At 42.4% G+C, this 21752-nt stretch overlaps 1 protein-coding gene across 5 annotated transcripts; it reads right to left on the reverse strand.

Moving 5' to 3' along the window:
- Window positions 1-159: 159 nt before the first annotated feature.
- slc38a10 (solute carrier family 38 member 10) lies at window positions 160-20513 on the reverse strand. 5 transcript variants are annotated; one of them, XM_034570125.1, is made up of 19 exons: window positions 20297-20513; window positions 19861-20117; window positions 18022-18139; window positions 17506-17551; window positions 17158-17251; window positions 16800-16943; window positions 13524-13648; window positions 9431-9533; window positions 8932-9114; window positions 8233-8344; window positions 6933-7039; window positions 6685-6838; window positions 4947-5108; window positions 4504-4857; window positions 4465-4470; window positions 4289-4375; window positions 3599-3619; window positions 2516-2656; window positions 160-2438 (listed from the first exon to the last, which is right to left on the reverse strand). In XM_034570125.1, exons 2-19 carry the CDS (start codon window positions 19948-19950, stop codon window positions 1099-1101), a joined length of 3387 nt encoding a protein of 1128 aa, XP_034426016.1. In that variant the 5' UTR covers window positions 19951-20117; window positions 20297-20513; the 3' UTR covers window positions 160-1098. The 5 variants fall into 5 exon arrangements, with proteins under 5 accessions (XP_034426016.1, XP_034426012.1, XP_034426013.1 ...); XM_034570121.1 differs by having other exon boundaries at window positions 4465-4857; XM_034570122.1 differs by lacking the exon at window positions 13524-13648 and adding an exon at window positions 14351-14475 and having other exon boundaries at window positions 4465-4857.
- Window positions 20514-21752: the final 1239 nt, after the last annotated feature.

A 21752-nucleotide genomic window follows, 5' to 3' on the forward strand; every position in this document is an offset into this window, starting at 1 on the left:
CCTTTGAGCACCCACACATATTCAGTTCTCCCTGAGTCCAAGTGAACGCTTCATGCCAGAACACATCCTGCCTCCAGCCACTGGGTGTCGCCAGCGTGGGGGTCATAAAAAAAAAGCTTCCATCTGTCTATATTATAAACAAGCACCCACGACCTCCATTGTATTTAATCCTTTATTCATTCGTATCACCAAAATGTATAGAAATACAATACACATAGAAAAATATTCAGATAACAAAATAGCCTCTTGTACAAAGCAAAGGTGATGATAAGTGTTGAAGCTCTGAGAGATGGAGTCTTCAGAATAATTGGATTACAAGAAACACAAAAACAGTCCACATTTCCTTTCACCGTCCTGAACCAAATAGTTTTATATTAAAATTACTGTACCATTTACAGTAAGAGGGGTCATGGAAAAGAAGACCACAAATATGAAGACACACATCACTACTGCAGCATGTGGATTGAAAGGCACTAATAAATAAAAGAAAAAAAGAAAGACAGGGGAATATGGGAACTAGTGATCCAGGTCGTCTGAATCAAGCTGCTTCATAGGAAAGTTTATCAAAGAGTAAGGCTCCTCTGTTCAGCTCCAGTATTGGGTTGAGTCTCATTTGAAAGTGTGAAACAAGGACGTGAATCCACATTACATCCAATATGAAGGTTCAAAGACACGGAGACATACGAGATTTACAGTATTTACATCTCAGTAACACACAAAATGACCAGGACCTTTAGAAAAAAAGTCATCACAAACACACATTGTAGAGAAAACGGTGGACAATACAAATTTTAAATGATTTGCAATAAAACAATATATTTGCCTTGTCAAAAACTCTCCATATAATGGTATTTGCATAGATTTATATACATTTTTCAACAAAGAATCCCCCACAAATCCCCGCCACACGCCAAAAATAAGTTAATATGTACATACACTTCTCTTTATAAAGACTTCATAAAGAACTCTTTGTCCACGAAGAGACAGAGAGAACATAAGGCATCGGTTGTCATGGTCCACAGTGTGAGGAGGTCCTGCAGGTATAACAACATGTGAACTCACTGTCTGACCACTAAATGAGAATCTGTGCTTCTGATGTTATTTCGCTCCCTCGTCCTCTGAGGCCTGTTTAATCTGCCGCGAGTGCACCATGGCCCCGGCCAGCAGCTGCTCCTCCAGGGCAGCGTGCAGGTTCGAGCCCCCCAGCTCCAGCAGGGGCTCCAGGCCAGGCATCCCCCTGGACTCCCCAGTGTCCTCCGGGGGCCCTCCAGCCTCTTTAGGTCCCACCTCCCTGCGCCTCCGCCTCAGATCCATCTCTCCCTGGTCCCTCACTTTCTCGTGGGAGCCCTGGGGGTGAGCCTTGGCTTTGACAGCTCTGTCTTTCGCAACTTCTCTGGGGTTTGCCTGAGCAGCAACTTTCTCTTTGAGGTCTCGTCCTCCTTTCATCAAAGCTTCGCCGTCTTCTCTCTCAGGTCCCTGTGCAGCAGCCTTTTCAGCTTCTTGGCCTTCTTTGGCTTGCTTCAGCTGGGCCAGCCTCTCCCGAGCCTGCTCTGCCTCGTTTTCTTTCCTCACTCTCTCAAGTACTTCATTGTCTGCTTTCTGTATCTCCTGCTGGATTTTCTCCTCGGCAGCTTTTTGCTGTCTCTCTCTTTCTGCTCTCTCTTTTTCCAGCTCCTGTTCTCTGGCTAGCTTCTCTCTCCTCTCCCGTTCTTCTTCTAACCTCATCTGCACTTCTTTCTCTATCCTTTCACTCTCTGCTCTTTCCTTCTCTTTGACCAGCTTTTCTTTTTCCTCCCTTTCCAGTCTCTCTTTTTCCACCCTTGCCTGCACTTCTTTCTCTATCCTTTCTTTGTCTAATCTTTCCTTCTCTTTGACCAGCTTTTCTTTTTCCACCCTTGCCCGCACTTCTTTCTCTATCTGTTCTCTCTCTAATCTTTCCTTCTCTTGCTCTCTGGCCATCTTTTCCTTTATATCCATCTCTTTGTTTTCCTGTCTTGCCTCAACCTCTTTCTCCATCTGTTTAATATTTTTCTGGTTTTCATTATCGAGGCGTTTCTCTTCATCTATAACTTGAGCTGCGGGATCGTTTTGAATCACAGGTTGATTGTCATCGGATCTTGTCTTCCCCAGTGGCACTCCCCTCGCTCCCAGCTCCATCTGTTTTGGGGGTTCTCCTCCAGGTGCAACATGGGAATCCTCCTTGTAAGCAGCTGGGACTACTTCTTTAGGTATCTCGGCTACAGCGACTTTACCCACAGCCTGAGCTTGATTCTGGGCCACATCGTGAGGCCCGACCACTCCACCCTGTGGAACTCCAGCTGCCTCCTTGGCCTGTTTCAGCTCTGGGACCAGTCCAGAGTCTTTGGGCTTTGCTGCTGCACCTTCCATCACCTCCAGGTGCTCCTGGATGCCTTTCTCTGCCTCGCCCTCAGCAGCACCTTTAAGTCAAAGCATTTAGGTTAAATTCTCTGCGATTCGAGGGCAATAACATCCAAAAAAATTTGTGTATACGAACCAGCAGGTTGTTTCTGGTTGATTTCCTTGTGTTGCTCTTCTATGACAGCCAGTAGTTTTTCGTGCTGATCTAGAAGTCTCTTCTGTTGCTCTTGTTGCACCTGGATCACCTGCAGCAGCACCGCATGGTCGAGCTGGCCCTCTGGGCGGAGACACAAGCGTTGAATTAAAACAAGACAGCTCACAGACTGCTCAGAGAAATATGCACTGGTAAGGGATCAGTGAGAGGTTCAGTTAGGCTCATGTAGGGTCAGGTTCTATGTAAAGCTGCTTTCAGACATGCACTGAAGCCTGAATATTAGGACATGTATGTGAGAATGTCCGAGCCAGTTGCTCCAGACTTTTTCCGTAAAATGTAAAAAGTGAGCCCATGTGAGAATACAACAGGAAAATGTCCGGAAAATTCACAGCGAGCGAGCAGCTGGGCATGTTGATGTTTCTAATACGTGTTTCTAATACGCAACAGAAACAAACCTTCAACAAAAAGAATACAAAGATGAAAAAGAGGCGTCATACATGTAGAAGACACAGACACAGACAAAGATGTGACGTTTTAAAGATAAGGGCTGATGCTGGTGTTAATGTGCTGTAATCAAAAACAAGTTATTTCCGCAGCAGAATGTAGTCGCCCTTTCCTGCCTCCTACATGCTCTACAGGCTCCACCCCTCGCCGGACTGTCCCGAACTTTTTCCTGATGCTGTATTGCATCTGACCCGCACAATCACCTACTGGGTCCTTCATACATGAAAGACAAACTCTGGAAAATGTCCGGACTCAATTTTCTGGAGCTTATGTCTGAAAACAGATTTAGATAGGAAATAGTCCACTATTTATTTATAGTTTTATTCAAACACACGTCTCTACATCGTAGCACATAAACTGGAATGGGCAGCTGTAGACAAACACAATCTATGTTAAGGGGTGAGGTGAGTGGGTGGATTCTACATTGGTGCATTAATTTGTTAAAAATAATAATGAATGTGCAAATATATAGTAGAGGATAAATGGCCCAATAACTGAATAACAGAAAATTTGAATGATAGGGCACGTTAAACAGAAGAAAAGGCAAGATGGAATTCATACCTGCAACCAACTGTTTTATCACTGTGATAGGAATCCAGCAGGGAAAGGAAGAAAGAAAAAAAGGAGGTAAAGATGGAGAAGGTGAGAGAGAGAGAGGGCAAAAGTAAACAACAGAAGAAGCGTCAACAAAAGCCAACAAAGACTGCTGAAAGTATCAGGTCAGGTCAAGAAGTGTTTTACACCATGTGTGGAAGAACAGAATACAAAGATGATATCTCATAAGATAACACAAGCAAAGCGAGATGAGGAAAAGAGTGGCAGGGGGCATAAACAGCATGCAGCCGACCAGAGCAAAACACTTTCAATTCTATTATTATGTGTTGGTCAGTGGTGATATCGTGGCCGTGGCTACAAACAACTCAATGTATGGACACTGAGAAGCATCAAAATGCGTTTAAACTGTGGTGGGTCAGAGGAAGTCAGCTGAGTAGGCCGTCCTTCATATGTGGCCCAGGATGCATTTGGGTCTGTTCACACATGCACTTAGCGCTGAGCACTTGAGATCAAATCACTCAGGACACGTGGTTGAAAGGGGTCTGAGTCAGCCAGATGAAAATATCTTCATGCAGCTGTATTTTAGATTACATTACATCCAATCCAAGGCGAATTTTAATAAATAAAAATTGTCCTGCAGTTCAAGTTCTTAAGTCTTGATTTGACTAATTTTCCTCAGACATTTTCTTTTCTTACCCCCCATCTTTTCGTCCGCCGTGTCTTTACTTTCTGCAGCGGGAGCGTCATCTGCAGCAGGATGAAGTTCTCCCTCAAGAAGCGGAGCTGAGGAATCACCAAATGTCACAAAGTCAATAATGCTTTTTTCTTTCTGGATCTTTCTTTCCACCACAAAGACGATGACAAATACTCACATTTCCCTGCAGCATCTGGAACTTTGCCCACTTTTACAACCGCAGCCTGATTGGCCGCACCGACTGCATTCGCTGCCAGAAGATCTTTCGCCGCATCCAACTTCTCCCCTTCTTTTGGCAGGGGAACGTTCTGCTTTTTTCCTCCGTCTTCCACCGGGTTCTCCAGCAGCTCATTGGACAAGACTTCACCTCCACCCAAATCCACCTCCTCTTTCCTCACAACAGCCTCCGCAGGCTTTGGGTTCTTTACCTTGTCCTCTCCTCCATCTCTTTTGGGTGCTTCATCTACTCCTCCTCCATCCGTCTTGACCTCTTTTCTTGTGTCTACTTTGACCTCGTCATGAGGGATGGGTGGTTCGTGGCGATGGGCCTCTCCCTCTGCCACCGCAACACCTGAGCAATGAGAAAAAAAAATCCTCAGGGATTCTACAGAGTTCAGAGAAAATCCAGAGAAGATTCCAGTTTTGGTTCAGTTTCCTTACCAGCATCAGGTCGGTTCAACTGCACCTCCTCCCCTTTCTTCCCCTCAGGTATTTCCACTGGTCCTTTAATCTGAGGGGGCTCGGCCGGGTCCCTCTCCACAGGTTGGACCACTGGGAGGTCAGGCTTTTCTATTTCCACTGGCTTCTTGTTAGGAGGATTGTCTGCATGCAAACACACAAAATCTCATAAGTCATTTAATCATAGATTTATACAACTATAAAAGTTTATTCCTCTCATTAAGATGTGTTTTCCTCTTGTTTAGTACCGCTCCTTGTGGTCCTTTTATTTGTCTTTGCTGTATTTTCTCACACAGTATAAACAGTCAGTCGGAAAAATATGAGACACATTACTGCGACTAAATTAAGGAACCATAAATGTGACATCTTATTTATTTCGGTATTTTGTCTGGTCTGAGAAAAGTAAAATGACAGTATCTGAAATGTACTCTTTATTTTCCTGTTCATTGGTGTTTATTGTACACATTAACTACCGCCATTAAAAATAAATTTAACACCTAGGAATATCTCGCACAGATGGCCTGCACTGGTCCACCAGGTGGCAGCAAACGCTGCAGATGGTAGGAGGGACACACTTGGTTCAGTACAATAAACTGATTGAGGGATAATAGAGTAACAGGGGGATGAACTGAAACAGACAGGAAACGAGTCACATAAGTTTCATATGACACAAATCAAAAACCACAAAGATGGAGTCTGAGACTTTTCCGGTATAAATAAGTGGGCAAGTTAGAAAAAGATGCAAATAAAGAACCAAGATGAAAGAAAAAGAAGTTAAACCAAGGCTACTCCCGACTACTCTGGAGTTTTTGAGCCCCTAAAACGGAGCAATTTGGAAATGCTGCTGGTCCTGTTTTATTTTGAAAAGCTGTATAGAGTACCAGTATAGAACGCAACAACTGCTTACATGCGTAGGAGACAAGCTATGTCCGGGGTGCGTGAGTGGTTACATGATATGCTTCCAGACGTCTTAGTATGGATGTACCATAAAGCCCTTCCTGTTTCACTCCAAAACTCAGATTTCCTTTACGCCTCATCTCCATTTGTTTCGTCTGCCCCACTACCCTCCCCAAACCCATATAAACCCTTTCCCTTCACACAGCCAGAGCTCGGAGGCATTTTATAGCTGCCACAGGAGATACAAGAGGAGACGGGTGGGGGGGTTACACAATGTATTTTGGGGGAAGGGGGGTGGCAGCAGAAATGAACAGAGGTAGTGGAGAGAAATTGCTGGAGTTTGAAGGGCATCACTCTTGCTCCATCAATGTCAAGCACACAGTGCTGCTCTCAGATATTATCAAGAGGTTATCTCCTCACCCTGCCTGTCTGTCTATCACTCTGTCTGTCTCTGTCTTTTGTTCTCACACAGATAAAAGAAATCCTTTCTTTCACTGTGGCTTTGTGCTTTTGTTTTAGCTTCGCTGGCCCTTTGCTACCGGCTCATATTCTCTTTATGTTGCTGTTTTAGTGTGTTGCATTCAGTCCCTGACTTTGGAAATAAAACAAAAAAAAACATCAAAACAACAAAACATTTCTCTTGTGTCGCTCGTGCTTTTTGCATAAAATAATTACATGCTGTCCAATTTCAGACGCTGCAAACAAGCCTGGCACCAGCCCGCTGAGGTAAATGTTTCCATGGCTCATTAGTAAACCACTCTCATCTACACTCCGTCAGGTAGATAAGTGATTGCCAGATGTTAAGACATGTCGTGATCTTTACCATGTTGTTCACGGGGCTCCGGAAGCAGCTGATTGTTCTTGTCAGGCGCTCGCGGAGAAGGGGCTTGGACCTTGGTGCCAGGGCTGCTTGCCGAAATGGAGAGAGTGGTAAAGGTGCTGATCAGCAGGATGCCCAGTCCCACGCAAAGCACCAACTACACGACAGAGAGAATGAGGAGAAGCACAGAATGTCAGTCAGTTAATAAACGTAGAAAATGATTACAAAAGTGCAAATTCAGACTATGTAACCTGAGAGATGAAGCTTTTCTTCTGGATTTTCCTGTAGATGAGAGCAGGGCATATGAAGCAGATGAGACTGCCCATGGTGGCTCCAGTCAAACCCAGAATGGTTTCCACTAAAGCGAGAAAAGAGAAAGATAAACATGGGGATTATCTTGTGGTCCTATGGAGCAGTGATTGCCAACCAGGGGTACTTGTATCCAAGGTTCTAATTATACAGTTGTCAGGATACTGGATATGTACCGATAATCAATAAACAATTCAACTAATGACCAAAACTTAACGGATGAAAAGGTGAAATGGTGATGATAGATGATTGAGAGATGCAGCTCCTGCTCCAGTGTCAAGCTTATCCGATAGAGCTCACTAGGCAAAACCTGGCACCAAGACTGGGTCAGAGCGGAGATGTTTGTGGTCCACGGAGAGCATTCTTCCATTTCTCATTATTATTTCTGCCAAATAACCCAAAGCAATGCTCAACAGTCTCTGCCGTACATAACCAGCAGCCATCCATACCACTGCAGCCCCCACACCCATGGAACCCTGCTACTGGCAGCAGCCTCACCCCTGTCTCTGGAGACCAGGCTTGTTGGGCAGGGGCCTGGAAACCCATCGCTCATCCAGAGGACAGACACCATATTGTCTCCCTCTGATTTAGTGTCCATTCTCCCCAGGGTCCTTACCTCTCTTCTCCTCAGTCTATTAGTCTGATTAGACACACAAAGAGCTTTCGAAAACCACGTGTGTGTTTATGTCTGTATATATAATATACTGTATGTAGATGCAAGTGTGTTCCTAATCAAAAGTTCACCAAACAGCCACCATATAAAAGGATGAATAAAACATAAACTCATGCTAACCTTTACATCTCCACCATTTTGGATTTTGTGAGAGGCACAGAAAGACCCATAGAACCAGACTGAGAGACAGTGTTGGTGTGTACATCAGTTTTGTGAGTGTGTGTTTAAGTGTGTGTGTGTGTGTGAGAGAAAAAGAGAGAGAGAGAGAGAGTGGGAGAATAATAGCCCTATCTTCCCATCTGCCCGTCTAAAAGGAGATAAAAGTTAGGGTCCTGATTTAAGGACTGTGTTAGAGTGTGACAGTCACTGACTCGTAAAGTCACATTCACACATGTCGTAAAGCTCCACAGCTACTCCGCCCACATAAAGGAACACATGCACCTTAAAGACCTCCAGTCCGTGAGCTGCACACGTAGGAACACATATACAATTTTAATTCATTCAATCCACGCCTGATTGTTCTCAAACACACAAAGACACACACACACACAGACACACACAGGACGTACCGTTTGGAATCAGAATGCCTCCCAGCATGGTACCAAACACGATGCAGAGGGTGATCATCTTGAAGCGCAGAGGAGGCATGTATCCCCCGGCAGCAAATGTCCCATCCTTCTGCTGTGAGACGGAAAGAGAAAAATAAGAGGGAGAAATGAAGGGAAGACAAAAAAGAAAAACTGATTCTAGCAGTGACTTCAAATTTATCGATTCGATTTTTATTCCAGGGCACAAGTTGATTTTTGTTTCTTGATGATACAAACCACTCAGCTAAAAATACTTGGCATTTCTGCTACATTCACATTAGTATGTGGCCACAACATTGCTACTTAAGGTGCAGTGTAATATGACAAAATACCCCCAGTATATGAAAGAAATTCATCTAAATTAAAGAAGAAATAGTACATACCACAAGAATTTAACATGTCAGATGGGTTTATACGCCTACACTCACGTGGATGTGATAAAAATTCAATAGACATCCGAGTTAAGATCCACAACGAGTGTCTCCAGAGGACTCTGTTTACACAGCAACACATTTTAGACTTTACAACTGTCTAAATGCACTACAGAGAGGATGAGTGCCTGCTTCTTCCACCGTACTGAGTTAAAGTGTTAAATAAAATAGATTAAAACAGATTTGTTATGGTGTCCTGGTGCTTTTTCATGCACTACACAGGATGAGTAAGAGTAGTATTTGAGCTGACCTGCTGTTCAAAAAGCATGGTGTTGATGGCCTGGCGACACGGCAAGATCATCATCGGGAATCCGACGGCCACAGACATCATGAAGCCCACGCGGATCATTTCTGTCACCAGGTTGGAGGGGAAATTCATCAGCACGTTGCCCGCAATGTTTTCTGTGAAGCTGACGTAGCCAAAGAACCCCACCTGGTTCAGAGGGAAGCGGGGGAAACAAACAAAAGGTTGCAAGGAATTAATATGTCAGAGCTTTTTTCTAATACTTTCTCATTAAAACTGTGTGCACATGCAGAAGACATCCGCTGTGTTGTCTCATGGAAATGTCACATAATTAAAATAATAGTCAACAGTCACTGGCAACATACAGAAATGTTTGAGGCAGTGACTTGAAGACGCCTGATAAAGATCAGACATTGTAATACCACAAAAGTCACGAGGTTTCCATGCGACAACACCAACAGAGAAAAATGTGACTGGTGTGAATGGCGGTGGCATCTCCACTCACGGTGATGTAGAAGATGGTGACTACATTGAGGGCGGAGGTGAAGATGGTGCTCATGCGTTTGACGGACGGCTCGTCCAGGCTGTCGTAGGTCGGCAGCACCTGCCTGTGAGAGACAAGCAGCCTAGAAGCATGCTCTGTATGGTGCATTACATATCAGCACTCCAGTACGACTGAAGTTGTTGTATGCAATCACGTTTTGTCAGAATTATTAAACACACTTTTAAGCAACTTTATCATATCGTCTGGAGGAGAGGGCAGGGAAGGTAGCTGCAAAAATGAACTGACAGAGTGGTGTTTCTTCTGTTCAAACAGCTGCTCAGTCATGGTCTACATAGCTAGTTACTTCAAATCTGGTGGAGGAAACGGCTCTGTAGATTTTCTTTAATGAGCGGCCATATGGGGGCCCATTTGTGCCACTCAATAATCAAATGATGCATCTCTGTCCTCATGTCCTTGTCAGCATCCTACTAAGACAAGTGATTTCTTTATGCTGTTTTTAGCCCATTAGAGTTTTAACAATGTAAGGCAGTCATCAGTAACATTAAATTAAAATATGTATTGTTGACTAAGCTGCTGTCGGATCGGATTCTGTAATCACACATGCTGATGAGGACATCAACAACTTGTATGAATTTGCACAAAAAAAATGTGACTTTATTTATTGGCTGTACACTTCTGCTGTAGCTTCAGTAGGCATCAACAGGTCATAAATTACTCCTCTGTGTCAGTGGATGGGACATGGCCCAAGCTAAAAAGTCAAAGTGCATATCTAAAATAAATTCTCAAAGATGGTTTCTGCCATTTCAGGTAATTCTTATCTCATACTGATGTTTATTTAAATTTATTGTCATTTGATGCTATAAAAATTGGGTGAAATGTCATGATTGACCATTGACTCGTTATTGGTCGAGCAGATTCTGTCTCCAAATGGCAGCGCTCGTATCTGGGATATTTTGGCTTCGTTTCTGGATAGTAGGAGGAAGTGGAGAGGCGTCATCCATCTGTATTTACAGTCTATGGTTCAGCCAGACATAATTTAGATGCTTCTAAGTCCAGACATAAAGCAAAAAAAAACATGCAAATTATATGACTGTAAATCTGTCTGACGTGCAGATGAATGCAACGTTTTCAAACAGTTTTTTAAGCATATTATTTCATTCAATAAAAAGAAAAAAATCACATTTCCAATTTTGTTAGCTGCAGCCGATTTTCAAATTCAAAGTGTCAGTAGATGGAAGTAATGTAATGGCATTGGGGGGGGGGGGGGGGGGGGGGGGGGGAATTGGTCAGAAGTAGATGTGTGTGTGTGACACAGAATAGGTGAAAGTGGGCTGAGGTTGAACCTGAGACGTGTCTGTCTGTGAACCCGGGTGTCTCTCTCTGTCATGTTCTCTTCTGCGCTTTAAGAGTGTGGCCAATGTGAAGGCAACCGTCGGCACATTAACCGCTGAATTTACAGGCTTTATATATAACGGCGAGTGGCTGGCAGGTTTTAGAGCATTATAAACTTTCCTGGCAGACTCTTAGCGCTCACCTCCTCTCTTTCTTTCTCCCTCTCTTATTTATAAGTGAAAGGGAGAAACAGAGAGAAGACATGGGAAAGGGAAAGGGAAAGAGAGAGAGAGAAAAACCATAACTTTCTCTGCCCCTCGTTCTCTTTTGCCTGTCTCTCTTTCACACACTCTGGTTTTATGAGCAAGCACCGTCCCGTGGTGCTATTCCTTGATGCTTGTTTAATCCGCAAACCAGTAAATCTCGGAGCCAAGGTTAAATAAAACGCCATATTGTAAGCGGGGAGCAAAAGCATCTAATGGTCACCCAATAGTCCCGACTCCGAGGCTAATGTGTTTTTATTTGCTTTACCGCTGCCCTTTAAATGGAGGAAATATGACAGAGAAGCTCTTTAAAGTGAATACAAGTGTGTGTCTGTGTGTGTGTGTGTGTGTGTGTGTGTGTGTGTGTAGATAATATCATTAACTTGGATGTTGAAAGCATGCTGACAGTAGCATCACAGAGGGACATTTTCGCTGCACATGTTTTTCTTATGTCCCCTCTATTATGAGCTAACTGCTCCGTGCAATTCAAACGCGCAGCCAAAACACAACAGGGCCAGCTCCCATCCCGTCATAATGTTGATGTTAAGTAATGTTTTAACTGAAAGTAAACACATTTCATGAATGTAATAAAAATCCAATGTGCTGAGAGCTGTTTAATCAGCCTGTGAATACATCAGTGTGTGTCTGTAAGATGGCGGCAGTCCAATGTGTTGATTAGTGGTTTGGCTTGAGCTGCCTGCCGCCTGACGGAGCGCTCGCCTCGCTCGGCCTGACCACAGGCCAAGAAATCACCCTGCCAAATATCACTCAGCAGCACTAGTGGGAACCAGCGCACAACACACACATACATAAACACACACAGGCGCACACTTTCTTCCTCCTCTAACACGCGCACACCTCGCTTACTAATGAACACGTCTGACATACCATAATGTTATGTTGGCTTTGTGCATTTACATTAATTAAAGTCTCGTTTCAGTCTCGAGCCTACGGTCGCCCACTCCTGCCACTTACCTCACTCACTCTCACACAAACAAACACATACACCACCACTACCACCACCCAAACATCTGGGCCCTGATGACCTCACCATAACACTTCCTACAAGCTTCCCCTGCGCTGCGATCAAATCCAAGACAAGTCGCTGAACACACAGACTCACTGCGATCCAAGAGCAGGCACTACAGCGTAGAGGACAGGACAAGAGAAGCATGAATGATGGAACATGCAGACGAATGAAGATGGAGAAATAAATGAATGATGATGACTCAGCTCCTGAGCGGCTGAGGCTCAGGAGGAAGAGCGGGTCGTCCACTAATGAGAAAGTTGATAGTACGAAACCACAGCTCCTCCAGTGCGCATGTCTAAGTGTAAAGAGACTGAACCCATGTGTGTGCATCGTCAGTTTGGCGCCTAATGATCTTTCACCACAGTTCCAATATCCAACATGTCACAAACACTTCCTGAACCTGTTTCAAAGTAAAAGCACTCTCGCGTTTTTGTTTACTGAATCCATTCATTTGTTTTAACAAGATTTTTTGTTGCAGGAACCGAGGGTGCATGGCTTCATAGCCGTAGAGTCCTGGCATTTAGTTCAGTACATTCTATTCAAGGAAATACAAATATAGTCAGAGCAGAAAACCCACAACAGACGCACGCGAGACCCAGTGTGGCCCAGGCTTGTGTTTGTGTTAGAGAAACGCTGACTTTAGAGCACTTTGGTCTTTAAGACTAGAAAAGCTCCGTTTTAGGTCAGTCCGTTTATCGTTAAACTATGAGAAAAGACATGTAGCAGTGTGATCTGTGCTGTCACTGTGGGGTCTGCACCCATGTATAGTGTTCACTTTATAGTGATCTCAGCCCACTGTGTATTTCACAAATTTGTATGTTTCAAATTGGAAAAGATTGAAAAAGGAATAAAAAGCTAAAGGACTAGTCTGTATATAATACATTTATTAGTTTAAGGGAATCATTTTCTTGCAGCAAATTCCACTTGACAACTGAATGGCAGCGTTTACCAACATGCGTTTGGTTTCTATAACTGCCAGATTGACTTTCACTCTCATCACATCAGATAAAAACAAAAGCAGTAGCATGGAAAACAAGCACTTGACGTCCCAGGTTAATTCTCGAGAGCTCAGACCAGACGATGAAGCAGAAACAGATGCGCTGATTGTGAGAAGCACATTAGTAAAATAAGCAGCCTCCCTTCACCACGAGACACCCTTTACCCAACCACCTCATTTCCACCACAGATCTGTGAGTCTCTTTACCTGGCAAACTCATGCCAAACTCTCCACTGTGAGCGGTATGAGCACAGTGCACTAATTGTCACAATGGATGAATTTCTTCATGCACAAATTAAGGATTCAATTTAACTGGGTCGCTGAGTGGAAAAGCCCACATTTCAGGAATTACCCGGCATAAAATTTAGGACTACTATCATTCTGAGTCAATGAGCTTTCAGCTAGTCTGATTAGACATTAGTTTCATTACATGGTCCCTGTGCGGGTGGAGGGGGCGGGAGGAGTACTTACGACTGACAGGCGAAGGCCATCCCACAGATTGGGAGACAGCGAAACACACCCTCCCAGCGCACCGTATAGACCTGACTTAGCCACCAGCCGCTGAGCACCCCGTGTTTGAACGAGGACAGCACCATCTGAGGGGAAGGAGGCGGGGGTGGGGGTTACAGCCCGAACCAAATGAAGACAAGAGGGGGAGAGCACGAGGAAGAGGTGGTGGGCTGCACCCATGCTGACGGGTAACACACAGGTAGTAATGGAACGAGGAGAGAAAACAAAATGAAGAGAAGGAAAGGGATGTGACAGGAAATCCCATACTGAACAGAAAACCTGCATGTGATGAAGTTGATGGATAATGGTGAAATTTTAAATTTGAACAATAAACAACTGTACATAAGAAGGTATTCTACACAAAACTACACCACAGGTTTTTCGATCAGCATGCGTTTCCTACATCCTGCTCCTTTAATTACCTGAGAAAGTCCCAAAGGACGGCAGAACACTCCATAACCCTCCAGCCTTCCACGCCCACACCCAGGCTGCTCATCCTGGGTGTGGAGCGGTGCTGGGAACCCCACAAAGATAAAACTTCCTCTGCCTCATTACAACTGCCACCAAACACACCCACACACACAGACACACTCAGAGCTGAAATGGCTCAGACCAAACCCGAATTAATGGTGAAAAATGAAGGGTGATTGATAAGCGTGGGCGGAAAGTTCAGGTAGGACGGAGGGGAATTTAAGGAGCATAAAGTTGCAAGGTACATATTGCCCCTCCCCCCACCCACTGCCCTAACAGTGGTGTTATTCTGGGGGTGGTTACCATGGTTTACTTACGGGTGACAGCAGAAGGTTGTGGCGATAATGGGCAGGCACTGAATGACGCCCTTGAAGCGCCACAGGTGAACCCGCTCCACCCAGGAGCCCGAGATAATGCCGTAGCGCAGAGATGACAACACTATCTATAGCACCAGCAGCAGGAACAGAAGCAGGACAGAGGGGAGCAAACACAGGGTGTAGAGGAAGAGGGGGTAATAAAGGGGAGTGAGGAAGAGCAGGCGGGTAAAAAGAGGATGATAAAGTAGTGCATGAGCAGAAGGGACAGGGAGAGAGAGATGAAGGGTAGGATGAAAAGGAGGGAGGAAAGGAGATACATCACTGTTAGAGGGTCAGGGGTCTGGACTGGGCCAGGCTGGAACGGGCCTGGGTCTAAAACCAGACACACACCACACCTCCGCTCCATGTTATCGCCATGCTATGGAACTAAAAGTCACATCACAACAATTCACTATACACAGCAGTTTGACATCTGTGGAAGCAACACTACAGGTCAGTAGAACACAACCACATACACAAAGTATGTATGTGCACATTTAAAGAGTAAATGAGCTGAATCACATGAGGCAGAAAAGTGTTGCGACAAACTACATCTATCAGCTGTGAAAACATTTTAAATCGAATATCCTTAGGCTTAGACTGGAGATGTTCTGACAATACAGGCACCAGCATTGCCTCGGATAATGCCAAAGATGCCAGGTAAGGCATCAGCGAGTATGCAAATCTATGTACCGATTCAATACCAGGTTTTTAAAGTATTTTAGGTTTTTCCCCTGAAATCAGGTCAAAGAGCCCGAGGAGTTCACTAAGATGAAGAAAGAGGGATTTGTGATCTTTTTCAGTTATGACTGTCAAACTAGATGGTAGAGTTTGACAGCATTATTCTCTGTATGTATTTGTTTTTCAAAGGGTTTAAACTGAGCCAGGTTATGATACCAATCCTCACCTACAGGGTTAGTAGCATACAGCTGTTAAAATACACTTGAAACTTTGTTATTTTTTCAAATGCATTGGTATCGGAACAGTACTCAGTATCAGCTGGTACATAAATCGGTATTGGGAAGGGAAAAATGGTATCGGAACATCTCTAGTTTAGACTTTAGACCCCAGTTCACATTATGACTCGAAAAGAGTGTGCACAGCGGGGAAAAAGATTTGCTTTTAATCCGATTAAAGAAATGTTTTTAAAATGATAGAAAATCTGTTTTATATTTTACAGTCCTCTATGCAACTCCACAAACCTGAATCTTATTTCTTCCATTCCTGAAGGAGACATGTCCAAATTATTATAAGAGCTTTTAATAACCTCAACATTTGTTCAGCTGCCATAGTGGTTTTGGTAATGAATGCTGATTGGCTGCGTCAGAAAGGTATGTACAAGCAGGAATGTCGTGATGACTTAGGGTAAGACCAAGTGGAACAAGTTTTTTTGCATCAAATGAGCAAGTAGAGAAAGATAACTCCCTGAAGATGCAAAGGTTTGTGATTTAGTGGAATTGACCATCTGGCCACCATTTACTTTGCACTTACAGAGCTTAAAATGTCTCTGGTGGCCAATTTCCAAGTGGTGTCTCGTTCCCATGGGGAGAGGCTTTGTTTCAGCCTATAATAAAGAGCTATGCAGCAATTGTTTTCTGCCTGATGTGATTTAGTGTGAATTTGCTCTTTTAAAAAAAGAGGAGCAAGAGAATATTGTTGGTGAGGAAGACGTACTGTACGTCGGAGCAGATAAGAAATCAACACAATACAACATGACATCAATATGACCAAAATTCAGACAATCTAAAATGTTTCATGTTAAACAGAAGATTAGGTCTATGAGCTACTGAGGTTATACATGAGGAACTCGTTAAAGTCAGTAATATTCATTTGTAATGTATTACTGGGAAAACTAAAGTAACATTACAGTCACTCATCTCCTGCACATAAAGAAAATACATGGACAAAATGTCTATCGGCAATTTACATCATAAATTAAGTTAATACTAGGACTGGGCGATAAAACAATATCAATAATTTTTACAATATAATTTCATCTAAAGCAATAGAAAAGATCTGATATAATGTGACATTTATCATGATAATTATTGATATTTTTATCTTAATTTTTGGTCCCATCACCCAGCCCCAGTAAATTCTCAAAATGCTGAGAGAAAAACTGTCCTCCATTTCTGTGGCAGATTTGTTTGATCCATATTTCAATCCACCATGATTAAATTTTATTGATACATTTTCTCAATGATTTCGAATCCTAAACTTGCAACTGCACCTCTCAATACTGTGAACTGTGCTGCGCTCCATCGCCAACTCAAGGAGCTTTTCATCTTCTCCCAAGGACAGTTCTACCTCATGTATTTTGATTGTTAAGCTTTGGAAGCAGAGCCAGAACGTGTTTCCGCTGCAGTCTATTCAGATGCACTGTGCAGAGTCTTTGTCATGGTGCGCTCACCGTGAACATGAAGAAGGTGTAGAAGATGAGTGCCATCGCAGAGAATGACTGGAGGGAGGACATCATGTTCCTCTGCAGACTCAGCGGGAGCACGATGAAGAGAGACACGGCGATCAGCAGCACCACGCGAAAACTGCCCGTCACCTTTAAAGGATAGCGTGACACCACGGTACAACATTGTTGTCTTAAGATCTCACATCCAGGCGTGGATCTACCTTTTGCTTCAAACATTTTCTACAGTATTTTGACTAATACGAGGGAAGAGGAGAGCAATGACGATAAAATGCATAATTTGATCAATAAGAGATGCAAAATATTCAAAGATTTTCATATAAATATAAAAGTCCTAATCTCAAACCTGTAAACCCAACAGCTGAGCGAAGAAATTTGAGCCCAAATCAGCGATGACGACATAGAAGGCGATGCAGGTCCCCAACATCAACCCAATCATGCTGCAGGGACAGAGAGAGAGGAGACACAGACACAGGTGGAATCTCAACTGTTACACGTGTCCATCATATTGAAAGAATTCATTTTATATCTTATCTTTGAAACTTTACACATCTGTGTTAACTTTCTAATTAAAGCGGGTATTCTAAATTAATTAAATAAACCCCCTTAAATGTCCCAAAATTCAAAGTTATGTAACAATTACTTGCAATAAACTACAGCAGAATGTGTGTTGAGGATAAATAATGAGACTTGCCTCATCTCCACCAGTGTTTTTCCTGGTTTCCCGTAAGCGTGGAAGGCTACAGAGAAGAGAGAATGATGTCAGTGTGAACAACGTGAAGCAAAGCAGATGGCAGTGTCCTAGAATAGCCTCTTATGATAAAAAAACTAAATAGCATACCTACACTTATCTGCTATTCCCAACCCACTTCTTGTTTTTCTGTGTGCAGGCACTTGAAGTTGTAATCTTCACAGTTCTTGTTTATTAATACTGTCGGCAGTGAGGTAGCTTTCTGTGCATGAAGTTTAAGTTCCTGTAGCTGACACAATTTTATCTGCCAATTCATTCTTGATCATTTTTCTTGCTGCTGCTGCTAACTACTAACGTCTTCCTCTTTTTTAAACAAGCAGCCAACCAAAAGGCAAAATACTTTACTGGATGTCTTTCCAAAACCTGGCACTGACAACAGTAACAGTGGTGAATACAAGCCCTCTCATTAACTAAATATAGATAATGGATCAAATGTCAATAATTACAACTTAAACTCACCCAATCCTGCATACGTTCTTCGTTTGGTGTTAGTAGCCGTGTCAACCAGGAACATGCACGACTTGTGGGTCATCCAGGAGCAGGAGAACAACAGTATTGTTCCCAGCACTATCCCACACTGTGAAAGCAGAGAGCTAACTTAGTAACACATTTCTTGAAATATGATTCTTACTGAGTCATAAAATGTCAGATAATCTCTAATAATTAAGCTATACAAACATCCCTGAGGAAACTAAGTAACCTTACTGTCCTGGCAAACAATTAAAATCACATATAAACTATTTTTAATTTAGTCTTCAACACCTCCGAGGAGGAATCTTTTTTACATATTATAATTTAAATCAAATGAACACACACCTCTTGTTAAAACCTTCTTAAATTTCACTTATACCAAAAAGCCTTTCCAGATTCAATCTGTGTTTGTTTATTTTCAGTAGTTCATTTATACTGGCAAAAGTACCTCAGAACATACTTCTACCAGATCGGCTTTTGGGATTTTATCTGGACTTTTTATTTCTGTCTTATTATTTGATTTGTTGTTTTGCTTATTGAGAAGCACTTTGTAATTGTGCTTTGAAAAGAGCTATTAATAAAGTTTATTATTATAATCATTGCATAACGATTCAACAGATGAATAAACAGGATATGCAGGAGCTACAGGATCTGAACATTTATCCACCCAGCGAAGTAAAGCAACTCAGATTAATCCACGACAGGAAGAGAATAATTAACTTCCAGAGGGTGTGTGATAAAACATTAACTGAGAGCTGTGTGACAGTATTGCATGAAGCTCCATATAATGGAGGCTATGCTAAATGTACGCTAATCATTTCCACTGTCTTTCTCAGTAGAAAAGGAATTATTATAAGACTGGTCATGTGACAGCCTATGTTTGTGACTAGCACAAGACGTGAGTGTAACAACTTGATGGTGATTCATAAATGAAAACTTTTATTTAACTTTTTTTTTTTTATTAAAGTTACTCTATAGTTACTCTACAACTGACAGAATATTAGTTTAGATTAAATTTGTAAAACTGAAACATGACCAGTTGAACTTCACTTGTGACCCTTTGTGTTTTTTAAGACCAAATCATATCAAAGTTTTCAAACATAAAGTTTGTGTGTCTCTCAATTTGTTGCCTAATGTGTGATAATGTCATCAAATAAGAGCCAACATCAAGGTTGTGAGAACAAGCGTCCTACACCTCTGCAATCTAGTTTTACATTTGTGCGTGTGTGTTTTCAATGTGGATGAATGGTACAAAGTTCATTTATTACCTCCGCCAAGGAAGTTATGTTTTCATCTGCATTTGTTTAATTGTTTGTTAGCATCATTACACAAAAACAACTGGATGGATTACCACCAAACTTGGTGGAAGGACGGATTAGAGGCCAAGAAAGAACCAGTGGAATTTTGGAATGGATTCGATTAAGGGGACAGATCCAAGAGTTCTTTCTTGACCATTGCGAGAGAAGCGTTTTTGGACATTACCCCCGGTTTGTCAGAGAATAATTCATGGATCGTGCTGGAGAACGGAAATGATGGAAAATGCTGTGCTACATCTTAAAGCGAAATGTGGCTATTACTATTTTAAGACCTTTAATAACTTTTCACATTTCTATTTTTACAAAACAACTGACCTGTTTATAAAGTTATTTTCACCTTGATTAACCACACAGTTAAGGTCCAGCTTTCTTCCTTCAAACTTCTCATGTAGTGAAACCTAAATTGCAGGACTTGCACTGCTACTTTCACTTAAGTGAATGACCCTGGTCCTAATGAAGGGGGTCGTGTTTCTGGGGAGGCATTTGGCCGCAGCACCCGCAGGTGACCCACCTGTTTGAAGCAGAAGGGCATCGTGAGCACACTCACTCCCACGATGCTGTTCACCACGTTCATGATGAGACCCGAGTTGGACGACGTCATGTTGAACCTCTTTCCTCACTGATCCTCTCTCGGTAAGAAAAATAAAAAACCGGTCCAGAAAACCCAGCAGCACACTGAGGGGAAGTGTCGCCGTCTAATCTCTGGCTCCAGGGGCTGGGACTAAATCCCGGGTGTGTTCTCGATGACTCGACCAATGACGTGGCGCTCTGAGGCAAAAACACAGACAACACAGATTGACTCGGTTTCAGCTTTTCTTTGTTCAGTAACACAAACTACAGACACAACACCAACACAACACAAGCACGAGAATAACCAGACTGTGAAGACGGTGACATTTAGCTAGCGGGCTAACTTTATCCGTTTGTAGTTTCATGAACTAACTCACCTCTGACACTTCTGCGCCCTCCGCCTCCACGTCTGATTTCACGTAATCATGGGTACTTCCGTTCTCTCAGACGGTTATTTATCGCCGGAGTGTTCCGTCTTCTTTCGTGAATATAAACCACAGGTTGGAGGAAACTCTGTGTGAGACAATGACAACAAATCCAAACCTGGCTGTTTTTTTCCTCAACGCGTATCCAGGAAGTAAGGCTCGCAGTCGAGGAGGAAACAGAAGATGAACCCGCCTGTCGAGTAATACTGCTGAAATACTTTGGCGCCCGCTAGTGGTCACAGAGTTTTACTGCTATTGGATAAATCTCTGGGTCAGCCTTGAACTAATATAATGTAAATATTGATATATTTATATATAAAAATATAAAAGAAAAGAGAGACTTAAGGGTTGATCTAGATGTTCAAATATATATAAGAAATCTGAATCAGCTTTATTTGCCATGTATGAGCACACAGGAATTGACTCCGGTGTCTTTGCGCTCAATGTTCTTACACAAATAGACAATTAACAACAGGCTGCCAGAAACAAGCAAAAATAGCGTGACCACTATGTGCCATAGAGATTGTACAAGACAGTGCTGCAACGGGAAACAACATGTGCACGGGTGGACGAGTAACATTTAACTACTAATTCTGAACCAGAGGGCAATAGTGCAAATGGTCCAAATATGCTTAAACATATATGTAAATATTATTTATGTAAATACAGTTGTGTAAATACAATTTTATGCGTACTTAATTTGCATTAATATTTCCTTTTTAATGCTGCTTTTCTGTACTGCTGTACACCTACATTAAATGATAAGAGATAAACACAAATATTTCTCACTTCACTCAAGTTATCTGACAGTTCTAGTTACTTGTTTCTATTTAAATTTAGATTTTACATAAAAATATCAAAAGCCTGTGAAAATAGAAAATATTTAACAACCAATTCACAACCTTTAAAAAATATATATATAATAATAAATAAAGTCTCTGCTTCAGATGTTAATGAGCTGAGAAAAGTTCCATCAAAGAGTAAGTTTAAACTTCTCCGACACTTCCATTTGAACTTTAAAACTAAAATCAATAAGTACATTTATTTGTATCATCTATGTTGCGTCAATCTTTCCTTCCCCATTAATAATCTCATGACCCATCAGAGTTGTCTTGTGACTTTTTCGGACGAGGTCAGACTCCTTGGTTTGGAACCACTGCGCTAAACTACTGAGTGAGTGCATATAAAAAGTTTTAAATGAGCTTCTACTCGAACCAGCTAAAACAATAAAAGTATTTACAATGTAATCATGCAAGAATGATATGTCAGTCACACTCGTTATAATGGGTGATTATACTTTTGATTCTTGAAATATGTTTTATTAATAACATTCCTTTTGCTGAAGACATATTTAGGATGTTGGATTTTTTTTTAAGTTGCAGTATTGCCGCTTCTGTAACTTTGTCTT

Source organism: Hippoglossus hippoglossus, chromosome 19 (assembly GCF_009819705.1).
Source record: "Hippoglossus hippoglossus isolate fHipHip1 chromosome 19, fHipHip1.pri, whole genome shotgun sequence".
In the NCBI taxonomy this organism is placed as follows: Eukaryota; Metazoa; Chordata; class Actinopteri; order Pleuronectiformes; family Pleuronectidae; genus Hippoglossus; species Hippoglossus hippoglossus.

Bases quoted from the DNA above. Each gene is read 5' to 3' on its own strand.
- slc38a10 (XM_034570121.1), bottom strand. From the start codon at position 19,950: ATGACGTCGTCCAACTCGGGTCTCATCATGAACGTGGTGAACAGCATC. The intron at 18,140-19,860 runs GTGGGTCACCTG...CTGCTTTCACAG, and splicing joins TGCCCTTCTGCTTCAAACAG to TGTGGGATAGTGCTGGGAAC. The intron at 16,944-17,157 runs GTTTGAGATTAG...TATCCTTTAAAG, and splicing joins CTCAGCTGTTGGGTTTACAG to GTGACGGGCAGTTTTCGCGT.